Raw genomic sequence first — 22,475 nt, 5'->3', positions numbered from 1 at the left:
AACAGATTAACTCTCAGGTTTTACAATAAGACTTGAATTTAATTCTCTAGAATATAGTCTACATAAAGCCCGTCAACGGGTTGGTTAGCTGTTGAAACATGGAAGAAACATGGCTAAGGGAAAGGAAACTTTAGCCAATGAACTTCAGATATTTTGGGCAAGAGATGGAAACATCCTGTTGTGGAGATGGAAACATCAGAATGTCTTTGTTAGAAATTGATTTAACTAGCTTCTTTTGTTTGATTCCATGTTTACTCAGCAGCAGTATAATTTCACTTTTCAGTGCGTCTGCTTATGGCAAGATCTTGAACTGGCCATAAAGATGTGAATAATTTTGTTCCTGTGGCAGTTGGATTTTTCAAGGAAATTAATATATTGCCATTATGGTCATTATGATATTTATATATCAGTCGTATGATATGAGTTTGAATTTGTCCCTGAAAAAAACAAAAGCACCACTCAATATACTGACAGGATCAGGGCTTACCCAGAAAGGTAGAAGATCAGACCCTGGACCATCACACTAATAGTACTTCACCAAAGTAATTAACAGAATTTTTGAGGCCTATAAAGAAAGCTTATCTTGCAACCCAGATTCTTTTCCCCCCTCTATTGGAATGAGTTTAGTGGCATGGTCAAGTGTTTGGAGCAGCTAGATAGAATTTGGCATTTGATTTATGTGATCTTCTTTGCAGTTGAACATTTTGTATTCATTTGCCTGTAGAGTGCTCTCCAGTTGGTAGAGCAAGTATATGTAAATGTGTATGTACTGTATTTCATAAAGAAATATTGTAAGGTCAAATTTGAAGTTATTTTATGATCACTGACTTTCTTAATTGGAGTATTTAGCCCATTTATATGTAGTATAATTATTGAAATGTTTTGTTTACGTCTGTCATTTTTCTATTTGTGTTGAGTTGTCCAGTATTCATTTATTCATTCATTTATTCCTTCATTCCTTCTCTCTCTTTCGCCTTTTCCTGCCCTTTCTGGAGTTAATAGAATAACTTTAGGTATTTAATTTTAATTCTGTTGACTTTAGCTGTACTAAATTTATATACTCATACATATTTTAGAGATTGCACACCAAGAATTACAAAACACATTCTTAGCTTACTATAGTCCTCTTAGAGTTAGTATTGTCAGCATTAAAATGTAAGAACCTTACAAAAGTAGAATTCCTTATCCTTCCATTTCTTTTATGTGGTTATTGTCATATATTTTATATCTATGTATGTAATAAACCCCAGAATACAGTGTTACTTGATTGCTTTAAGCAGTTGTCTTTCAAAGCAAGGGAAGAAAAAGATGTTCTTTTATAAATATAAATATCTTTTATATGTACTCCCATTAATTCCCTTCAGCCTGAGGGCAACAGATTTTCACTCATCTTTTGTTGATCATTTTTGAGGGGCATTTTGCCGGATATAGAATTTGGAGCTGAGGTTTTTTGTTGTTGTTGTTGCTGTTGTTTTCTCCTTTCAGCACTTTAAAGATGTCATTTCATGAGCTTTGATAAGAAGTCAACCATTATTGATAGTCCTCTGTTTTTGTTTCTTTCCCTTTATTGTTGGTTTTCACTGGTTTTGACTAATATGCATAGTGATTCTTTTTCTATTTCTCCTACTAGAGGGTTAGTGAGCTTCTATAATCTGTAACTTGATGTTTTACACCATTGTTGGGGAATTTCCAGCTGGGATGTCTGTAAAAAATGTTTTTCTGCTCCATTCTCTTTTACCTGTCCTGAGACTCCAGTAACATATATGATAAATTACTTTGTATTGTTCCACAGGTCACTGAACTGTTCATTTTTTCAATTTCTTTTTTTCGTTCTTCAGATTAGATAATTACTACTAATCTGTTGTCAGGTTCATTAAATTTGTATTCCAGTTAGCATTTATACATAACAAACCACCTCTAAACATAAATACGACGTAGAACATTTATTTATCTTCTACTCATGCATTCAGGGAGTCAGGAATTCAGATGAGGCATGGTGGAGATGGCTTGTTTCTGCCTCACAGTATCTGGAGCTTTAGCCGTGAAGACTTGGTGACTAGAAATGAGTTGACACATTGGGGGCCCGAATTATCTGCAGGTGTTTTCACTGGCATGTCTGGTAAATGCTGGCTGTTATCGGGTCTTCAGCTGAGCTGTTGGCCAACACCCCTTTACTTGACCTTTCCAAGTGGTCTCTCCGTGTAGGTTAGTTTGTGCTTCATCGTAGTATGTTTGTTAGCTTGGTGTCCAAAGTGAGGATCCAGAGTCCAAGGTGAACGTATGTGACATGTTTATGATCTGGTCTTAGAAATCACTCACTGTCACTTTTGCTACACTCTCTGAGTTCCAGCAGTCACAAAGCTGTGCCCAAGTTCTAGGGAGGAACCGCAGACTTTACCAGTTGATGGGAGAAGTATTAAAGGTACGTTAATGAAGAGTGTGTGGGATGGTGCTACAGTCGCTCTTGGAAATGCAGTCTGCCATGTCTTTCTTCTGCAGTCTCTAGTCTTCTGTTAAGAGCACAGAGTAGATTGTTCTTTCCAGATACTGTACTTTTGAGACCTAGAATTTGTCTTTTATAGTTTCTGTATCTTTGCTGAGACTTTTCATCCTTTTACTTATTGTAATAACCTTCCTTTACATTCATGTGTGTATTTACAATAGCTGCTTTGTAGTCCACCTCTGCTAATTCCAACATTTGGTTCATCTTGGAGTTGGTTTCTATTGACTGCTTTTTTCTCTTGGTCGCGGGTCATGTTTTTCTGCTTTGCATGTCTAATAAATTTTAATTGTATGCTGAATGTTGCGAATGAGATGTTGTAGGGAGTCTGGATTGCTACTTTCTTTATGGGTGTTGAGTTTCACTTTGGCAGGCATTTAAATTAACGGTTAATCTGGTATTGTCAGCCTTGGTTTTCTTTGTTAAGGCAGGCCTATTTCAGTTTTGTCTTTCATCTTAGGGCATGGTCCTCACTTTGAAGGTGTGGCCTTTCTGGGGTCTCAGCTGAATACCTGAGGTGCTTACATGAAGTCTCTCCGTTCTGGCTGGGCCAGAACTCCTTCTCCTGGTACCGTGCTGTCTCCGGTGTCCTCTCTAGTATGCTTTCAGACCCTGCGCACCTGCAGCCAACCTTTGGCCAAGGACCAGAGGTGCATTTCCGTATGGACTTCTGAGGCTCTCCCATTCATCCCCTTTTCTGTGCTATTCTGTTGCACAAACTTTAGCTGCCTTAGCACCCCTGAGCTTAATCAGATCTCTGCCTTTTACCTCGGTGAGATCTTTGTTACATTTGTTGTTTCTGCTTCATCAGAAGAGACCCTCCCAGCTGAAAGCACGGTGGTTGTGGGAGTACTCTCCTGTTTTTCTGGAAGCCTCAGAAGCCTGTGCTGCCTTCTGTTTAGTGCCTCAAATAGTCACCTCATCCATTTTGCCCAGTTTCACATTTGCATATAGCAAGAGGATGATTTGTGTACCAGATATTCTGTAATGGTCAAAAACGTATACATGCTACTGTAAGAAAATTTTTATTAGATGACCCCTTTATATTGAATGCCAATATGAAAAGAAGATTCTTAGAACAAAATTATTTAAAGCATGTAATTTGGTTACAATAACTTTGCTATTATAAAATAATTTATAATGTTCAAATTTTGCTTTTTATTGCATTTTACCCATAAATTTGTATTGACTTTCTCTAGAAATGGCAGATACAGTGAAAATGTTTATATTATTCTCTCTTCCCAACTACTGGTTAAACATTGCTAATCAGTAATGATATTCTTTTCCAGTTTTCAACCTGGATGTTTTTTTATAGTCTTAATATTGCACCCCAACAGGCCGCCACCAGTTTGATGCCTGTTTGCCAGTTCTAGCGTATTTCCATTTTACTAACCCAATCAGTATTATTTTGTGGGATATTTAATTTTATGAAAGGTTACCCCAGTGGATAATTTTCTAGAACTAAGGTGATTTAAAAAAAAAAAAAAACAAACTCAAAGGAATCATTCAGGCTATTTAGTAAGTCCTCAGCACTTAACTGTATCGAATGTAGAAAAATACAAGATTGGGAAGCAGAAATTCTCAGCCCTTGTGCCTCTAATAATACTTGAGATTTAAAAGAGAATCAAAAACTGGGTTTGAATATACCTTATAGACACCTAGCCAAAGTAACCCGAGAAGTGTCTTGATGAAATTAAAGATTGGGCTTTCCATGGCTATGCCTCTAGGAGGGATTTAAAGAGCATTTACTAGCATTTTAACAAATTGTTTGTGTTTGGTTACTCGTTGTTTCTCACTGGGATCTGATTTGTGGTTTTGTGATTGTGTACGCCAATAATTTCTTTTAAATATCCTCAAGACAGGCTCAGTATGAATGAAACCTCATGAGTCTTCATAAACAGGAATTGCATGAATCTCATTAAAACTATTTCTCAAAGAGGACTGTTATCACAGTAAAAAAAAAAAAAAAAGCCTAACTTCTATTTTTTTCTAATTCAAAAATAGTATATGAAAATACTAATTTTGTGTAAACTAAGGTATATTGTTCAAAAGCAGTTGGATTTCTAAGCTCATCAGACCCATTTTTTGGAAGTAAAATAGTTTGATACAACTTTGTCCGTTCTGTACTTTTTGGGAAAATACAGTAGGACAGGCAACTTTTCTTTTCTTTTGAAAGTAGTGTACACTTCTGTTTTAACAGCATAGTTGCAGAAGTGTTGGAAGCGAACAGTGAAAACCTGCGTCTGTCCCCGAGAACTTTTGCTAACCATTATGACCGTTTTGGTAGGTGCCCTTTCCTTCCTTTAGGCACCACTTGAATGTGCCTGCGGGGCCGCCACGTGGGAACCCTGCTCCCTGGATTTGGGCAATAGGATGTGCATGTCCTTGTTAATATAGTGTTGCTTTATGTACTTGGATTCAAAAGTTAAAATGACCAGACCCAGGATGAACTAAAAATAAATTGTTAATCCTCCGGAACACCTTTTTCTCTGCTCACATTTACATTACAGGCTTTCTGTGAGAAAACTGTAATTTGCAGATCATTTCCTGCTTATTCATTTTCTCTCCAAAGAAACCCTTGGAGGAAAAGATAAGGCAGATAGTGATGAATTGTTGTTTTCTGAATTTTATAATCACTGTCCTTCAAATAATTTGTTTTTGTCTTGGTTATCCCAGTTGTCCATAGCATTTATCTAAATTTCTAAATTTTCAACCAAATTAAAATACAAACTGAGAAAAAGTTAAAAGCTTCTGGAAGAAAGCATAGAGAATATCTTTGTGAACTCTAGGGGTAGGGAATGATTTCTCAGAGAGAGGACACAAAGTTCTAAACAAAAGAACAAAAGAAAACTTTGATATAGTGGATTGTATCAGAATTTAAAATCATTGATTGTCAAAACACGTTATTAAGGGAATGAAAAGGCAAGTCATAGACAAGGAGCAAATATTTATGTCAGTACATGTGTCTGACGAAAGACTTTTTACCCAGAATATATAAAAGCCAGTAATAAATAAAAAAGCCAGTTAATACAACTGGGATGGGGGAGAAGAATGAGCCCATGATTTGAAGAGACATTTTAAAGAAGAAGGTATAAAAAAGGCTAATAAACGAATGAAAACATGCTTAAAGTCACTAGTCATGAGAAGGAAATTTAAAACCGCAGTAAGATACCATTTTATGTACATTAGAAAGACCGTGATTAAAACAGCACCAGATGTTGATGAGACTTTGGAGCAACTGGAACTCTTTTAAAATGCAGATGGGATTGTAAAATGGTATCACTGTTTTGGAAAACCGTTTAGTAGTTTTTTTATAAAGTTAAACATACCACCTGTCTACCCTGTCTACCTTATGACCCAGCAGCTCTACTTCTAATTATCATTTATTTATGTGAGGAACGAAAAGCATGTGTCCCCAAAATTCTTGCACAAGAATGTTTATGTACTTACTCATAATAACCCCAAACTGTAAACGTCCTAAATATCCATCAAAGGAGAAGGAATAAATAAATGGTGGTGTAGTCACACGATGGAATCATACTCAGAATGAAAGGAATGAACTGTCGATATAGGTAACATAAATCAATCTGTAAAACATTAGATTGGATGAAAGAAGCCAGTTGCAAAAGACTATGTATCATGTGATTACATTTATATGATGTTCAAGAACAAGGACAAATTAATCTGTGGTACTAGTAGCTGCCTGGGAGCTTGCTGGGGTTTGACTGTAACTGGGCATGAGGGAATTTTCTGGGGTGGTGGAAGCATTCTATATCTTGATTGAGATGGTTGTTACAAAACTCGTAGAATTGTACACCTAAGATCTGTTTGTTTCACTGTATGTAAATGTTGCCTCAGTTTAAAGAAAAAGTACAAACTGAGAAAGGTACAGGCATGGAGAAGATAAAAATGGAACAAGAGACAAGAGACATAACACTTTTTTCTGTAGTGTATTCAAGTTCGGTAGAAGTCGTCATAGAATCAGTGCTTCCTTGATTAGTTGAAGAAGTAGGTTAAAGTGATGTATCATAAAAAGTGGCACATACCTTAAATATTTAAAGAAAAGAACCTGTGCAATATTAGAATCAAATATTGTTCTACAGGTTTATTAACAACCACCACCAGAACCAAAAAGTAGTTATTTTTGTTTCCTTCTGCTTGTGGACCCCTTCTTAGAGTGATTTTAAGTTAGGATTACGAATATGCCTGCCATGTTGGTCATTTGTTTTTGGTTTGCAGTAGAAAATAAAGATTAGAGATAAATTAGAGAACAGCCATAGAGAAAATCAGTGATCATCTTTTTCTTCTCCTTCATTAGTAGAACGCTTGCTTGTTTGCTGTGTACATGTTTTCCCAGAATGCCCATAGTAATTCCAGCTCCCCCTTTGGCTAGATATGATAATGTGACAACTTAAGATCTGTGGTTTTAAGTTGAGTGATGATTTCTTAAAGGAGGGACCTGTTCTTCTTTCTCTTCTCCAGTCTGTTACTGCTGCAGATATGGCACACCATCTTGGACCTTGCGGCTGCCGCTCATATTGGCCAAACAAATGGTGGAACATTCCTTTTATGAAATCCTTTTATCCAGTCCTTTATGAAACATCTACCTTACCAGCTGTAGACTACTAATCCTGGAGTTTATGTGAGAAAATAGTGTATTTAATATATTCAGTAGCATATTTGTTTACGAACTCCACCTCCGCACCCCCCCCCCCCACCTTTTTTCTGTTTCTCACAGGTAACCCTTATTCCAATTGATTCAGTTACTCCATTATTAGTTTGATAGCAGGAGCCATAGTTCATAAATAATTTTATCCCAGGGAAATAAGCACAGTTTCAAGTATATAATACGTGTTCTCTCCATATTCTTAAATAAATAAAAGGTAACATTGATAGGAATGGGTATCAAGGAATGAACACAGGAAAGCATACCATTCAAAATAAATACTAGTGACCTGAGCCCTCGATGAAGCACTGGCCATGCAAGGAAAGAGCCTGGTCTAGAAACTGTTGAGTGGTTTAGAGAATGAGGGCCTGACTCTGCAGAAATAAGAGGAACCCATCTTGTCATACTAAATCCATGAGAAAACGTTTTGTTGGTGTAGGAATGTCAATAGAGAGCCATTATTATGTTAGTTTTGATTGTAATCAGAAAATTTTCAAAAACCTAATACTTGATGTATTATAGTTAACACACTAAGTAAAATCTACTTATAGTCTAATGACTTAATTTTTGTGTATATAAATAATAATATTTTGACATTTGCAACAACTGTAGTGTGACATAAAAATATATCATTTTAATTAGTGACAAAGTTACTTGTGTACCACTTGTATTACTGAGTGACACGATTTTTCACATCCAAGTTTATGAACTCTTTCCCCCTCCATCCCAACCACACACATACTTTCAGCCCTTCTTTTGCTCGTTAAATAGTAATTTTGGTTATATCAGTTTTGGTTTTTATGTGATTATGACTAGATAAACACCATTTACGGTTAAGTAGTATAACTTTTTTTCTGGAAAATTTTGTTTTCCCTGGAGTTCTAATTCTCTCTCCCTCTCTTTCAACTTTAGTTTCTATGTTCTTATCCCTGAACTGTGTAAATCTCTCAACATGTTCAAGCACATTTGGCATTATGTCAATTTTATCTTCTTCAGGAGCCTTCTGATGTACCCTAATCTGGGTTAGTTGTTAACTAGACTTTCTTCACCAACATACTGGAAATTCTCTTTTCCCTTCTCATGAGTTGGATTCTTCAGTTCCTGGAATTGTCATCTTTCATGGTTTCCCACCCTTCCTTTGGTGGAACAGATCTTCTAGTAACTTCCTGAGACAGACTATGTGGGCAGAAAAATTACTTGAGACTTCTCTTATTTAAAAATATCTTTATTCTATATTCACACTTGATTTGTAGTCTCTTTTGGTATGGACTTCTAGGCTGGGAATAATTTTCCCTCAAAGTCAGAAGGTTTTCTGCAATTGTTTTGTAGCTGCTAGTGTTGCCATTAAAAACGGTGATGTAATTCTGATTCCAGATTATTTTTATGAAACCTGTTTCCTCTTGGGCAGCTTCTAGGGTCTTAGGTTCTTGTCAGTATTCAGAAATTTCACTAAGCTATGTATGCCTTTATTTGGGTCTGTTTTCATCATTTTTGCTGAATACTCATTGTATCCTTTCATTTTGGAAACTCCTTCAGTTTGGGGTATTTTTCTTGAATTATATCTTGCATTTCTTCTCCTTTTGTTTTCTTTTCTCTGAAACTTCTATTCATATGTTGAAACTTTTGGGCTTTAAAATTTTTTAAAATCTCCTCTTTTGTTTTCCATTTGTCTTTTCTATTTATCCCGAAACATCCTCAGCCTTATACTTTTCTAACTCGTCTGTTACCTACCTCATAAGAGTAAACAAATTTATATGCATAAAGTTTTTCAATGTGATAAATGAATGTGGTAAGTGCTTTTGTTGACTGTAATTGTTGTTCAGTTTCTTAACTGGAGGGAGAGGGCTTTGGTCTGGATTCTTTGACTTACTAGCAGTATAACCTTGGGCAAGTTGTGTAATTTCTTTGATATCTACTTTCTTCATTTGTGAAATGTGAATGAGCTCTCTCTCTCTCAGATGTTTGTGAGTGTCAACTGAGAATATATATGTGAACATACTTTAAAAACTTTGCATGGACTTATTGGTTAGTACTTGTATCTTTCAAATATCAAAAGTTTTTAGTTTGAAAGAAAATGGTGGCTGAATTTTCAGGGTGGTTTTTCAGGTTGCTTGATTGCATGTGACTATTTCTTGCACATCTGCGTGAGCTAGGTGAACTTGAGCTAAATGCTAATGCTGCCTTTTAAATGACGTATTTCTTAATGCTTTGACCTCCTAATCCTAGACTGGAGACAGGTTATGACAGTATTTATTCTGTGACAAGCTCTATCGTTACTTCAGATTGTATAAACCTGTGTAATGTAATAATTATTTACAAGTATCCTGATTACCAGTTGAAATCCATGAAGAGAATATTTACTGGAATTTATCTACTTATTTTTCTTAAATGGTATTTGAGATTAGGAAAAATGGAATCTCTCCTTTAGGTATTCTCAATAGTATAAATGTAATTTCAAATGTTAGCTTATTTTTGTTAATGGTGGCTTTTTGTTTGTTTGTTTTGTTTTAAGGTTTTTGGATTCAAAGCATAAAAACCATTACAAGATATACAATCTGTAAGTATGTTTTTTATTTGTATGCTTGCAAATATCATCTAAAATAACTATTAAGTGAAAGTTATTTCCTTGTTAGAATCAGGTAGAGTTAAAGATATATTTTAACAGAATTGTGTTCCTAAAACAATTAGTCCAAGATGTCTGATTAAGAGCATTGTTAGGTCTCTCAGAAAGTGTAGTGATGAGGTCAAAACAATGTTGGCACACATTCACATTACTTGATCTGCTTTAAGTGACTTGGAATCCAGCCCATCTTTGAGCCAATAACCATGCGGTAACTTGAAGCGTAATTTACAGCAGAGCTTTTCTGTTAAAGCATTAATAACAACTTCCATGGAGGGATGCTTCAGAGTGGGTGTAATTTTGTTTCTTCTGTGTCTTTAAGGTCATTTGATTGAAACAGCTATTAGGGTAATCTCTAGCTCGTAGGTACCATACATAAGTTACCTACACCTGTTGAGTTGGGTGGTTTCTCTTGTCTCGGGCAGGATGTAAGGATTGCCCACTTGGTACAGCTAGCTCATCTTCTCTTTAACCTTTTGTTTTTCTTTTTGACTTTGTGAGTAAGGATGTAAAAAGGGAAAAAACAAAAGAAAAATGGGAAGAAAATATTTTATCACTTTTGCCCTTGAAGACTATTATTCCTTCCCAAAATATTGACCATTTCCTACCGTTTTAAAAATGGCATATAAAATGTGTTATTTTCCTACCTGGTTTTTATTTTTCCTATGTGATGTCTGTAAATTATGCAACAAAAATTTTAATCTGAGGTTACGTTTACTAATTCACTGTCACAATTTTTGTAGAATTTGTTAATCAAATGTGAGAGCAAGATTCTTTTCTACCTTCCATAGGCATTTAAATCTTCACCAAAAAGGATGTCTGCCTTGTCAGCTTGTGAGATTTGCTTTTCTATCTTTAATTTAGTGATCTTTCTGTTCTGATAAGACCTCAGAAGACCTGAGGGTGAAGTAGACACCATTATTGTTTCTCTTTGTAACTTGTCACTAATTTCCTCAGATTCACAAAGAAGCAAATGTTTATGCAGTGCTTGCCACATTAGGCATTGTAAAACTGGGTGGTGGTTCGGAGGTGAATAAGATAGAGTTTCAGTCTCTGGTAGTTGATAGTCTAATGTGATAGGTGGACAAACTATTACAAAAGAGGTGACTGTTGTGTAGAAGAGAGCTGTGTGGGCAACAGTGGAAATAGTAATTGTACTCCATAGGAAAGTTTTCATAAAGAAAGGCATATTTGGGCTGGGGTGAAAGAATCCATGGGGCCTGTCCTGCAGCCCTCAGGTTAGGGAAATGGCATTGCAGGCAGAGAGAGAGGCACATAAGGACCTTGTTGGCATAATAGTGTTTAGAATATGGCAGATAATCCATTACGGTCAGATTATGGTAGGTGTGGGGAGGGGGCGGGTGTGGCGGTAATAGATAACAAGGTGAAAGAAAGTAAATGTGCTGTAGAGACTTAAGTTTTGGTGGGCCCCAGCGTACAAATGCTCTGTGCATATCTTTTCCTCTTGTACTGATTAACCTCCTGTAACAAGCCTTGTTGCAGATGCCATAGTGTTTCCATGTAGGAAAATAAAAACCACAAAGCTTTTTATATTTTTTGAATAACTAGACTCAGAAGCTAAGTTTAAAAAAGAAAACACACACACACACACACACACACACACACACACACACGACAAGAACTGTGAAAAGCTTCAGTCCACTGAGTTACTTCGGGTTTAGACTCTCAAGATAAGGCATTTAGAATTCCAGATGGAAGGGAGAAAGATACCAAAGACATATTCTGCCTTTTTCAAAAATTTATTTGAGTTCAACATTATATCCAAAGAAAGGGAAGGAAATTCTTTTCATTCCTGTGTTCAGTGGCTTCCTGCTTCCAGAGTTTAGGACCTAGGCTTGCACTGTCAGTACTGTGGATCACTTGGCATTATTTTGGTTAAAGGTGGCTTTCAGGAGCTCGTCTGGGGACTTGGCTGCCTGTTTGTTTTTGTATTTCTAAACATTGGATCCCACAGTTAATGAACTCTTGTTGTCAGTGGAGAGTAGCTTTTGGTGTATGTATTTCAATTCCCCTTCCCCACTCCGTGTAATGGAATCATAGACTTTTCAGAACTGGAAAGTACCTGAAAGATCATTTAGTCCAACCTTCTCATTTTACAGATGGGGAGTCTGAGGCCTAGAGAAGTTAAGTGAGTTGAACAAGGTCACACAGGTACATATGGTAGCAGACCATCCACTATTTATGCCAGTATTTTCCTTTCTGGTTTGTTGTTGTTGCTGTTGTCATTTGTTTGTTTTAATCTCCCCAAATTTCACTTACTTCAGAAGTTTCTAGAACTGCCAACTTGTAGCATGTTGTGATTTCTGATGTCACTTTTCATTCTACACCTTCTTTCTACCTGTTTATATTTCTGGCTCTGGGTAAGTGAGTCTGGCTAGCAGCAGATGTTTCTCTTTTATTTCTTTTATTTTGGGGATGTTAATTACTTGTGATGTATGTTTTTGCGAACATATATAAATGGAAAGATCTTAAAGTATTTACTCTAGACATATGTATATTAATGGCATATTAAACTTTTTATGGCAATTACGGCATGTGGGTGAAGAACGGTTTGTAATGTGGACTTTTAAATGATCGTACCTGTTTATATCTCTATATTATCAAGCATTCAGTAAGTTATTTTAAGAAGGAACAAAATTTTGCCTCGTATCATTAATCAAATTTGGGTATAATGATACTTAGTAAATTAGTTTGTTTTGTGCAGGTGTGTGTATTTCATTCTTGTATGTTCCTCTATTATAGCAGGTATGTGGGTGGGTGTAGGAGGTGAAGGGGGCAGGGAGGGAATGAAGGCATAATATAGTTCTTGCCTTTGAGGAGCTTAAATGTTCACTGGATACTAATTTTTAAAAAGGTTGCTGTATTTCACTGTGTACACTGTTTGACATACAGCTCTCCATCATTTTGTGGTAAATCTTTAGCTGTTGTTAATTGTCTCTTAAGTTTTCTTTTGTAAAACAGGGATAGCTTTGTTGAAGAGAGTTACAGAAGAGATCTACATGCCTAGCTGATTCTTCAAATCTCACTTCTCTGGAAGTTTTTCCTAGTAATCTTATCTCTTTCTTCACATTCTGTCTACTGCTTCATTAAAAACTAAGGTTCTTCATCTCTCTTGTCTCATATGAGCCTACATAAAGTGAAGATTTTTAAAACATGGTATCTTTTAATTTAATTTTAATTATAAGAAAGTATAAATGGTCAGATTCACCTAATCCTTGTCTTAGTCAAATCCCATTTTCCATTTACGTATCTTCAGTTTTGGTTTGTTGAGAAACTTGTCTTATCAACTAACATAACACACAAAAGCTATGAGGAGCTTCGTGTGTGTGTGTGTGTGTGTGTGTGTGTGTGTGTGTGTGTGTGCGCGTGTGTGTGTGATGTGCATGCAGTTATTAGAGAAGGTTGTAATTAAGAAGAGAGTCCTCATTCTTACCCTAGCAACCCTCCTGCAGATCACTTTCATCACTACGGGTCTCAGTATATGTTCTCACATACGCCTCATCCATACCTGCAGAGATTTTCATAACTTTTTCATTTTTTCATGATCACTCTTTGTTGGTTCTATCTTTTGTGGCAAATATCACTTTTATAGGAAGGCTGACTTTGAGTAAAATTTGTTACTGCTTTTGTTTTTAAAACCGTTCTCTATTTTTTCTTATGTATAAGAATATAAATATTCCTATGGCACAGTGCTGGAAGGAATTTGACTTGTAATCACAAATATTGTGCTTAAGTCCTGGATCTTTGATTTGCACGTTGTGGTTTGGGGCAAGTTTTTCGATGCTCTTCTAAATCTTTGCTTTCTCATATATAAATTGGAGATTATGTGGCTGTGACTATGAATTAAAAAACTCGGAAACTCCTTTGGAAGGTGTGCGCATCTGGTAGACACGTAGTAGCTCGTTATTTCCACTTCTTCCTCTTAACGGTAACGTTGGAGAATCAGTTTACGAAGGTAGTCCTTCAGCAGTGTTTGTTGAACCAAACATTTGAGCTCCTGAAAAAGCACAGGAATTTTAGCGAACTAAGGTTGTGCTGCCATGAGACCAGCTTCTTAGAATTGTTTCCTAGGTTGTTCCTTGTCCCTGCACCTAAATCCTGTCTTTGCATGATTCCTTATAAAATATTCCATTATGGATTCTTCACTATTGACCAGACCTCTTCTTTAACCTGTACTAAAGGAAGTATAAAATGTGACTTTTTTCTTGGTCAGTCTTCCTCGTACCTGTCACGTTTTTTATGAGTGAGTATGAAATTATTTAGTAAGGATACATATATGTGCATATGTCATAGCTAAATAATTTTTTTGAGCGAAACTCAATATACTAAATTACACAAAAAAGGGGAAAAGTTTTATTTTAAGCAGTAGTATGAAAGCTGATTTATTTCAGGTCTGACGAATTAGAAACTACTGGATTCTAATTTGTTGATAATGAGTTCACTTTAATGTGGATTTGGATTTAAAACTGTTTAGAGGAACTATACAGATACTTACTTATAGGATTTCTTAAATGTAAGATACATGTCTACAGTCACGTATTTGAAACTCTTGGGGCCAGTTGTGTTTTGGGATTCAGAATTTTTCCTTTTGCAGAAGGGTACCATGAAAGCAGATACTTTGTATTACATGATACCTGGAGCAGTACATAACATGAAGTGTTTGACTCTTCACTCCAAGGGCATTAATTAAAGAGGGCATACAGTATCATTAACTCAGGTCAGGTTCTGCTACAATTGAGTTTGCTGTATATTTAACAGAAAGTGTTAGATGTTTCCAAATTTGGGGGTTTTGGAATTGGAGATTAAGGGATTATAGGCCCTTATTTGTTTTAAAATGCTAAGTTTTTGTTTTATATGATTTTTTAAAAAAATTTGGTTTGGTTATAACTGCTGTTGTAGTTACCACGATGCTGCTGACCACAAACTAAAGTATAGGGTCCCTTTTGGAGCCTCTTAAATGTTTATAAATACAGTCTGTTAATCATAAGTAAGCCAGTGCGTGATGATAAACATGTCACTACTGTTAAAAAGACAGCTTTAGCATGCTCTAAGAAGTGCTAAGTCAACATTTTACTATTCTATATTTATTTTACTTATTATTCCTTCATGACTCTGAGACTTTAATTAAAACTTGTAACCTGAGAGATTATTGAAGAAGATGACCTTTGGCTTTTCTAAAGAGAGAAAGGTCTGACTTAAAAACATTTTTAGTTAACTGTTGTTTTTTAGTAGATTAGCATCATTCACTTTCTTCCGTTACGTTTTCTTTGCCCTTATAATTTTACTATTTAAAAAATTTATCTTTTTAAGTAATAGTTTGAGAACAGTATGTATGTGCAACTCTGAGGTAAGGATAATATTGAAACTAGTTAGTTGTTTCTATATACTTGTGAAATCAAAAATAGATTCCATTAGCATGCAAAATGTCCATCCAGGAAATTTGAAGTTAGAGATGCGGCTGAATTGGCAATGTTGCATATTAGTGGCATCACATGTTTTGTAAGCAAGTGTATAAGCTATAATTGCATACACTTAACATTTCCAAGCTTTGGTTTCCTTAATTGTAAAATATTGGGATAATATCAGTACCTACTTCAAAGAATTTCTAGGATTGAAAGAAATAGTTAATACAAAACAGCATGATGTGTGGTACATTATAAAAGTTCAGAAAAATGTTTGCTACTGTATTTTTTTTCACAAGTGTAAAAGATAACTTTAGATCACATTTAAACTTTTCTTTTAGGTGTGCTGAAAGACATTATGATACCGCCAAATTTAACTGCAGAGGTAGGTATTAACTGCAGAGTAATGTATTATGTTATATAAAACTTAAAACCAGTAGACTAAATCTTACTGTCATAGCAGTGATGACTGATCTCATTATTAAGTGAGATAAATATTTCCCTTAAAGATGGTCTTAAAAAATTTGCAAAACAAACTTAATTTTGCTATTGTGTTTTGGGAAGCAAGTATCCTATAAACCTGCCGGTACTAACTAGTAGGAAGACCAATCCCAGAGTAGACTGGAAGAATTTGGAGAAATTCCTAGACTAACAATACAGTGAAGAGAGGGGTAGACCTACGCTGGAGACATTTGGTGTAATAGTGAGAGATTATAGATTATAGGAAGGAAGCAGATCAACTTAATAATTCTGTCGAACTTGACCTAAAAGGGGGGAAAAGATATGACAAATACGGACAAGAGGAACCTGGCAGATGAGAGCAGGGAGCTGCTTTCAGTGAGTTCTTCTCCAGGTGTAGTGAATCCTGTCTCCAAGTCTACATAGAGCTTCCTCTGTGTTTGTGGAACCCCTTGGGCCACGAGAGACCTGGAGCGTGGAGAGGCTTGGCAGGTCCTGCCGTGATAGTCAGGAGAAGGTAGACGCCGGGATCCCTTCTGAAAATCTAGAATGGACTTTCGGACGGCTGGTTGGAGAATTCAGAAGCACTAATGGCTGTGAAGCCAGGACATATTCACTAAGAAGTTTTCCTTTTTCATGACTTAGGCTGCTGCTTACTAGGCAAAGTGTGTTTTAGTCAAGGTTCGTCTAGCTTTAAATAGATGTTTAACAGATTCTCCTGGATGTTTTTGGGTGCCACTGGGAAGATGAAGATGGAATGATAGTACAGCCAGACCGATGGCCAGGTGAAAGCTGTCCTGATGACTCCTTGTAATGGAAGTCGTGTCTTCCAGAAGAGCTCACCTGACGTACGGGAGGACTTAATCGATCAACTCCTGTTCCACATTATTAATGACTTGACTGAAATTAGAAGGCATACTTTTCACATAGTTAGATGACACAGAGATCATTATATCCTCTGGATTCGATCAGGATTTTTAAGGATCTTAGTCGAGTGGAACCGAGGCAGAGACCAGTAAGACAGAATTTAATAGGGATATGTTCAAAATCCTATTTCTAGGCAAGTTAAAAAAGAACTCTCAACTCTGACTATAGGGAACAGAGAAATTTTGGGTTTTTATAACCCATACGAAAAGACCTGAAATTTCATTTGATAAACTTTACTACAATTGTACACCTTTTTATAAGTGGCTTTTTTTCAGTTTCTTTTGTAAATGCCTTTAAAATCCCATGTAGTAGGTACAACACTAACATTCGCAAGGCCATCTTTATTTTATTATTATTTTTTTTTAATGTTTATTTATTTTTGAGACAGAGAGAGAGACAGAGCATGAGCGGGGGAGGGTCAGAGAGAGAGGGAGACACAGAATCTGAAACAGGCTCCAGGCTCCGAGCTGTCAGCCCAGAGCCCGACGCGGGGCTCGAACCCACGAACCGTGAGATCATGACCTGAGCCGAAGTCGGCCGCCTAACCGACTGAGCCACCCAGGTGCCCCTGCAAGGCCATCTCTAAATAGCACAGTTTGCATTTTTATTATATGCATTGCAAATTGCAGTCCTTTCCAGTGTTGATTTACTGGTAATTGATACTTTCTTTGGAATGTATATTTGTGATGATGTAATAGTATAAGCGTTATTACTCGTTTTGTCAGAAAATGCATTGAGAGCCCTGACAGGAAACCTGTGTGACATTCCGGGTCCTCCTCTCCCTCTGACACGTTGTGACTTGTGCTTGCTCTCCAGAGCAGTCTCCTCTTCGTCACGGGGGGAAATACTCGGCCTCTCTGTCTAGTGCATAGGTTTAAAAATTAATGAGAGACTGTTTTCTGTTCAAAAATTGGAAAATCATCAGACGAGTATTTTTCTCTGGAGTTTAGTTTTCCTTCTAAACATCTGTTAAGCTTATATGCAACGTTTCTGAAGTTAACCTACTTTTAAGAAGCAATTCAGGAAGGCCTCTTTTCTCATTCTGAGGTGATCTTTTTACACAGTTGCACAGTATCCTTTTGAAGACCATAACCCACCGCAGCTGGAACTTATCAAACCCTTTTGTGAAGATCTTGACCAATGGCTCAGTGAAGATGACAATCATGTTGCAGCAATTCACTGTAAAGCTGGAAAGGGACGAACTGGTGTAATGATTTGTGCATATTTATTGCATCGGGGCAAATTTTTAAAGGCACAAGAGGCCCTAGATTTCTATGGGGAAGTAAGGACCAGAGACAAAAAGGTAATACATTATATTAAGTTATATTTGATGTTCTTTCTTTCTTCTTCCTGGATCTGAGAATTTATTGGAAAACAGGTTTTTAAAAAGTTGGTTGGTAGCCCTCGTTTCTTTATTCTGAACACTGAAACCAGTTACTGCCTTAGCTGTCATATGAGCAAATAACGGATTCTTGCAGTTTTTCTGTTGATGCTAAGCATTATCATATCATGCTAGTAAGCGTATTGGGTATTTGGTGTGATAAAATCCTTACAAAGCAGTACATTGATCAAAAGTAAGCTTGATACTTCTGAACGTTGCCTGAGAATAAAATGTCTTTGGATAATAACTTGGATGCCATCACCTAGTTTTACAGTACATGAAAACCATTCTTTAATATGAATGTTCACAAATACAGTTATGATTAAGATTAGTCAAAGGTTCTTCTCTTATTCAGAAGATTAAAGACTGTTGAAAATCAGTGACACACTTAATCTGTGTAGTATGTTTGAGAGGAAAACACAAACTCTTGGGAGAGCTTTCGCAGTGATTTTCAAGGGATTCATTTCTTTGGGTGGCAAGTGTGATAAAATATGTTTATATTTCTTACAAAGAGATTTTGTACAGTTCTGCGTCTCCGAGAAGGAAAAACCCAAGATACTCCAGTGAGAGAGAGAAAAACCCATTCCCTCGCAACTTTATGTGAAGATTTTTTTCTAGTTTTAGTAATGTTTACAATCAGGAAGGTTCTCTTCCAGTTTAAGCTGATTTCTTTTTAATTCACCTTCCAAACAGAAACATAAGTGATCATTTCCATCATTTTAGCCAGGTAGTTGCATTGATTGCTGGTTTGTTTTCTCCTTCCTCACTTCTTGTTTTATTTGTCTTTGTGACTTTTTATTTACATCTGAGGATGTCAGAGTACTGTTTACTCTCCTCGTTTATAAATTTGAATCTTACATTAGTGCTTGATTTTGGTGAATGTTGATTATGGCAGTGCCTTACACTTCTGCATGTTGCACATACCTGGGATGAGAGCAGTGGCCTGAGTCTTGGAGTGGAGGGCGGAGGGCCTGCGCTCTTTACTTCGGCTCACTCTTTCATCTGGAGGGAAATTGTTGCTTTTACTGATGAAAAATGTAGAAATGAATTGTTCTACACTGAAGCAAATAAATGCAGGGCAGCACAGGGAAAAGATTCTGCATGGGAAGAAGACCATAGAGAAGCAGGTCAAATCAAAGTACAGTTGCAGAAGTAGTGGTAGGAGTTGAGAACAGGGTTGATGAGCAGTAGGCATTTTGGTTGTGGGAAAGAAGTCCAGTAAAAAGAACTTAAAATGAATATAGAAAAGCTGTATAATGTGGAGCCAGAGCACTAGATTTAAGCTAGTGGCTCTGTAAGTGTTTATGTTACATACCTTCCAAAAATATGATGAAAGCTATAAATGGTCTCTCCCTAAAAATGTTCATGATATACATGAACATAAAATTTTGCTTATAGTTTTTAATTGCACTGAAATTTTTCTTAACGTGGAAAAGAAAAGGAGTCTTCATAAGAATTATGTCCCTTTTTTAAATGCAAAAAGCAGTGACCACTCACTACTTGAGAATGATGAGTAGATCAAGTGGTAACAAATTCAACAAAACTAAGGCTTAATTCTATTCAATAGTAAGTTTTAATGAAAGGGCTGCTGTTATTTAGATTTTAAATAATACATTAAAACTATGTCATCATCTTTTACTTGACAACTTAAAACAATTTTTTTCCTAATGTTTATGTTTTGAATTGGGGTGGGGGGTACAGAGAGCAAGCAGGGGAGGGGCAGAAAGACAGAGGCAGAATCTGAGGCAGGCTCCAGGCTCTGAGCTCTGAGCTCTGAGCTGTCAGCACAGAGCCTGACGGGGGGCTCGAACTCACCAGGAGTGAGATCATGACCTGAGCTGAGGTCGGACGCCCAACCGACTGAGCCACCCAGGTGCCCCTGCCTGACAACTTTTATGTGATCTCTGATATCCAATCAATTTTGACTTTGTTTTTGTTGAAAACAATTACTTAAAACCCCTGTCTCACTAAAGAGTGAGAGAGTAGATGGAATCCGTTAGATTCTTTTCTCAGATGAAAGTAGGCTTGTGTCAAAAAATAAGAATTCTCTCCAGATAAATTCGTGTTACCTCATTTTCTTTGCCTTTAGTTAATGAGATCATTTTTGGCAAGATCTTGACATAACGCTATGTTAGGGAAGGAAAGGATTATGACTTCACATTTTAGTTTTAAGGTTGGAGAGTTAGACTGTGTAAATGAGTTTGTATTTTATCTAGTTAACAGCAGTTGAAATTTTTGACTATGGAATTTGTCTTCTGAAACCAGTGAGTTTATGTGTAGCAAAGCATTTCATAATTGCTCCCACTTCTTGACAAAACCTCTTGAGAAGCCCTTGATTGAAAGTCTTGGCTTTCCTGAATTTGGCAATTTTCACAACAGTAGATTTTTCATGACAGAAACTCTTGCTCAGGCTGTGATTCAAGGCTTGGCATTCATGGAGCAGTAGAGCACTTTCACAACAATAGATAAGATTTCTCTCAGGATTGACGGTAGAGTCTTGCACCCCAGTGCACAGCCGTGAACAAGGCGGTGAGTCACAGTGACAGGCAGAGCTCTGTCTTTACCCGAGCAACGAAACCAGATGTTTTGCCAGGCATTAGGGGGTACTGTCTGTCTGTGGAACACTGCGATTTCTTCAGCAGTGTTTTTGGGGCAAGGAAACTTCACCATTTTGAAAATGTTAATGTCCCCTGAAGTTTCCAAAGAGGATCCCAAAATAAATTATTCTTTGGTTGTGTTAGCATGCGTGTATTTGATGAAAACTAGTAGCTGGCTAAAGGGAGGTGTCATCATCCTATACTGAATGGAAGTGGTATTTCCGATCTTTTCATGCCCTGCTTCATAGTTTTAGAAAAAGAGGTCAGTTTTTTTTGGATTGGGTAAAATTGGTCACTAGAGATACTGCAACGGTATTATTTTCTGTTGCGAGCTCCAAACGTGTTTGACCATTTCCAAAGTATTTGCCTTTGCCACGTTCATCTGCGACTTTCTTGTTTGTTTGACATTCATAACCATCGGGATTTTGAGGTGGGAGTACTTAAGGTTTTTTGGTAATAGTCTGTCTAGCCTTTCCTAATCAAGCGGTGCTCTCACCCAGTGTCTCTTTCCCTCCCGCTTCTCTCCCTCCTCTCCACACTCACCCATACTCACCCATACACATATACATATGTACTTGGTCTGATGTAGGGCTTCTTCAGGAGAGTTGGCTAAATGCTTCTGATCGTGAGAACCAGCCATGTAAGAAGTACTTGGGATAGTCTGTCCCATCATATTCTGGGATAAAAGTATAACCCAAGGACACTCAAACAGTTTAACTTAGATCCAAGAGAAGTCTTCATGAACAAAAAGGACAGGTTTCAATTTGTCTTCGGAAAGATATTTTAGTCCTCACAATCTGATAAATATCCTCAATTCTGTTTTTCTGTAGAGATTTGGTAAAATGGCAAGGCCCGTGGGATATTATTGTGAAATAGGGGCCAGGGTGAAAAGGTCGCAAGAGAAGTGCTTATGAAAATAAAAAGCGGTATGTCCTAGAATGTGATAGTCTCCACATCATCAGCAGAACTGCTACAGGCACACTGCTTTCTTCATCCTCTTCGAGGTTAGGATCTCCCCCAGGAGGAGAAAGCGGGCTAATAAAGGATGGAGTTCTGTGTACTCCGTAAAATTGTTATGTTTGGCTGTTACATTATATCAAGACTCAGAGTTAAGTAATTTAGCCAAAATTGATCACTTTTAGCATCTTGGAGTCAAATCATCAAGATCTGTTGTGCTTATTAGTTCATGATTAATTAATGTTTACAGACCTTTTTTGGGTGAATTAGTCACAGGGTCTAAAGAAGTATGCTAATGTGCTCTTACCTTTATTTCTGTGTATATTTAAAAAGGCAAAAAAAAATTTATGAGCAGATGCTGTTGATGAAATTGTATTTTACAAATGGTCCCATTTGCATCTTATGTTGAAATAGCATTAGAAAGCTAGATTAAAGGGATACAGATTGTGGGCATAAGATTATGAATTTTTTTTGGTAGGATTTTTTCCTATTTCAAAAATGATAAAACTGATTTCCCAGAAAGATGAAGTGCTTTGATTAAAGGTGATTCAAACAGTTAATGATAGGGGTGCCTGAGTGGCTCAGTTGGTTAGCGTCCGACCTCGGCTCAGGTCATGATCTCGTGGTTTGTTAGTTTGAGCCCCGTGTCGGGCTCTGTGCTGACACCTCGGATCCTGGAACCTGCTTCGGATTCTGTGTCCCCCCCCCCCCCCCCCCCGCCCCTCCCCTGCTCATGCTCTGACTCTCTCTCTCTCAAAAATAAATAAACATTAAAAAAAAAAAAATAATAGCATTCAGAGTAAAAGTTGAGTCTTCTGACACATTATTGAACTTTTTTTCTCTACTGTCCCAGAACTGCAAAAGAATTTTGAGACTGTTCAGAATTAATCTCTGTACAGCAACCAGCTCTCCTGAAAGGTCATGTAATGCTGTTGAAATAGGCCT

The 22,475-nt window shown here is 36.9% G+C and overlaps 1 protein-coding gene across 3 annotated transcripts in view; it reads left to right on the top strand.

The window, feature by feature from the left end:
• The window catches only part of PTEN (phosphatase and tensin homolog), a 92,312-nt gene that overhangs the window by 45,431 nt on the left and 24,406 nt on the right, over nt 1–22,475 (top strand). Inside the window, exons 1-4 of one of the 3 annotated variants that reach the window (XM_060642999.3) lie at nt 7,124–7,142; nt 9,679–9,723; nt 15,551–15,594; nt 17,660–17,898. In XM_060642999.3, the coding sequence (XP_060498982.1) occupies nt 7,141–7,142; nt 9,679–9,723; nt 15,551–15,594; nt 17,660–17,898 (330 nt within the window). In that variant the 5' untranslated portion in view covers nt 7,124–7,140. Of the gene's footprint in view, nt 1–7,123; nt 7,143–9,678; nt 9,724–15,550; nt 15,595–17,659; nt 17,899–22,475 lie in introns of those variants that run through there. The other 2 variants (XM_060642998.3, XM_060642997.3) reach the window with 2 other exon arrangements.

Source organism: Panthera onca, chromosome D2 (genome assembly GCF_046562875.1).
Source record: "Panthera onca isolate mPanOnc1 chromosome D2, mPanOnc1 haplotype 2, whole genome shotgun sequence".
Taxonomy (NCBI): domain Eukaryota; kingdom Metazoa; phylum Chordata; class Mammalia; order Carnivora; family Felidae; genus Panthera; species Panthera onca.
The sequence above is the reverse complement of the archived record's forward strand: the minus strand, read 5'-3'. Positions and strand labels throughout refer to the sequence as shown.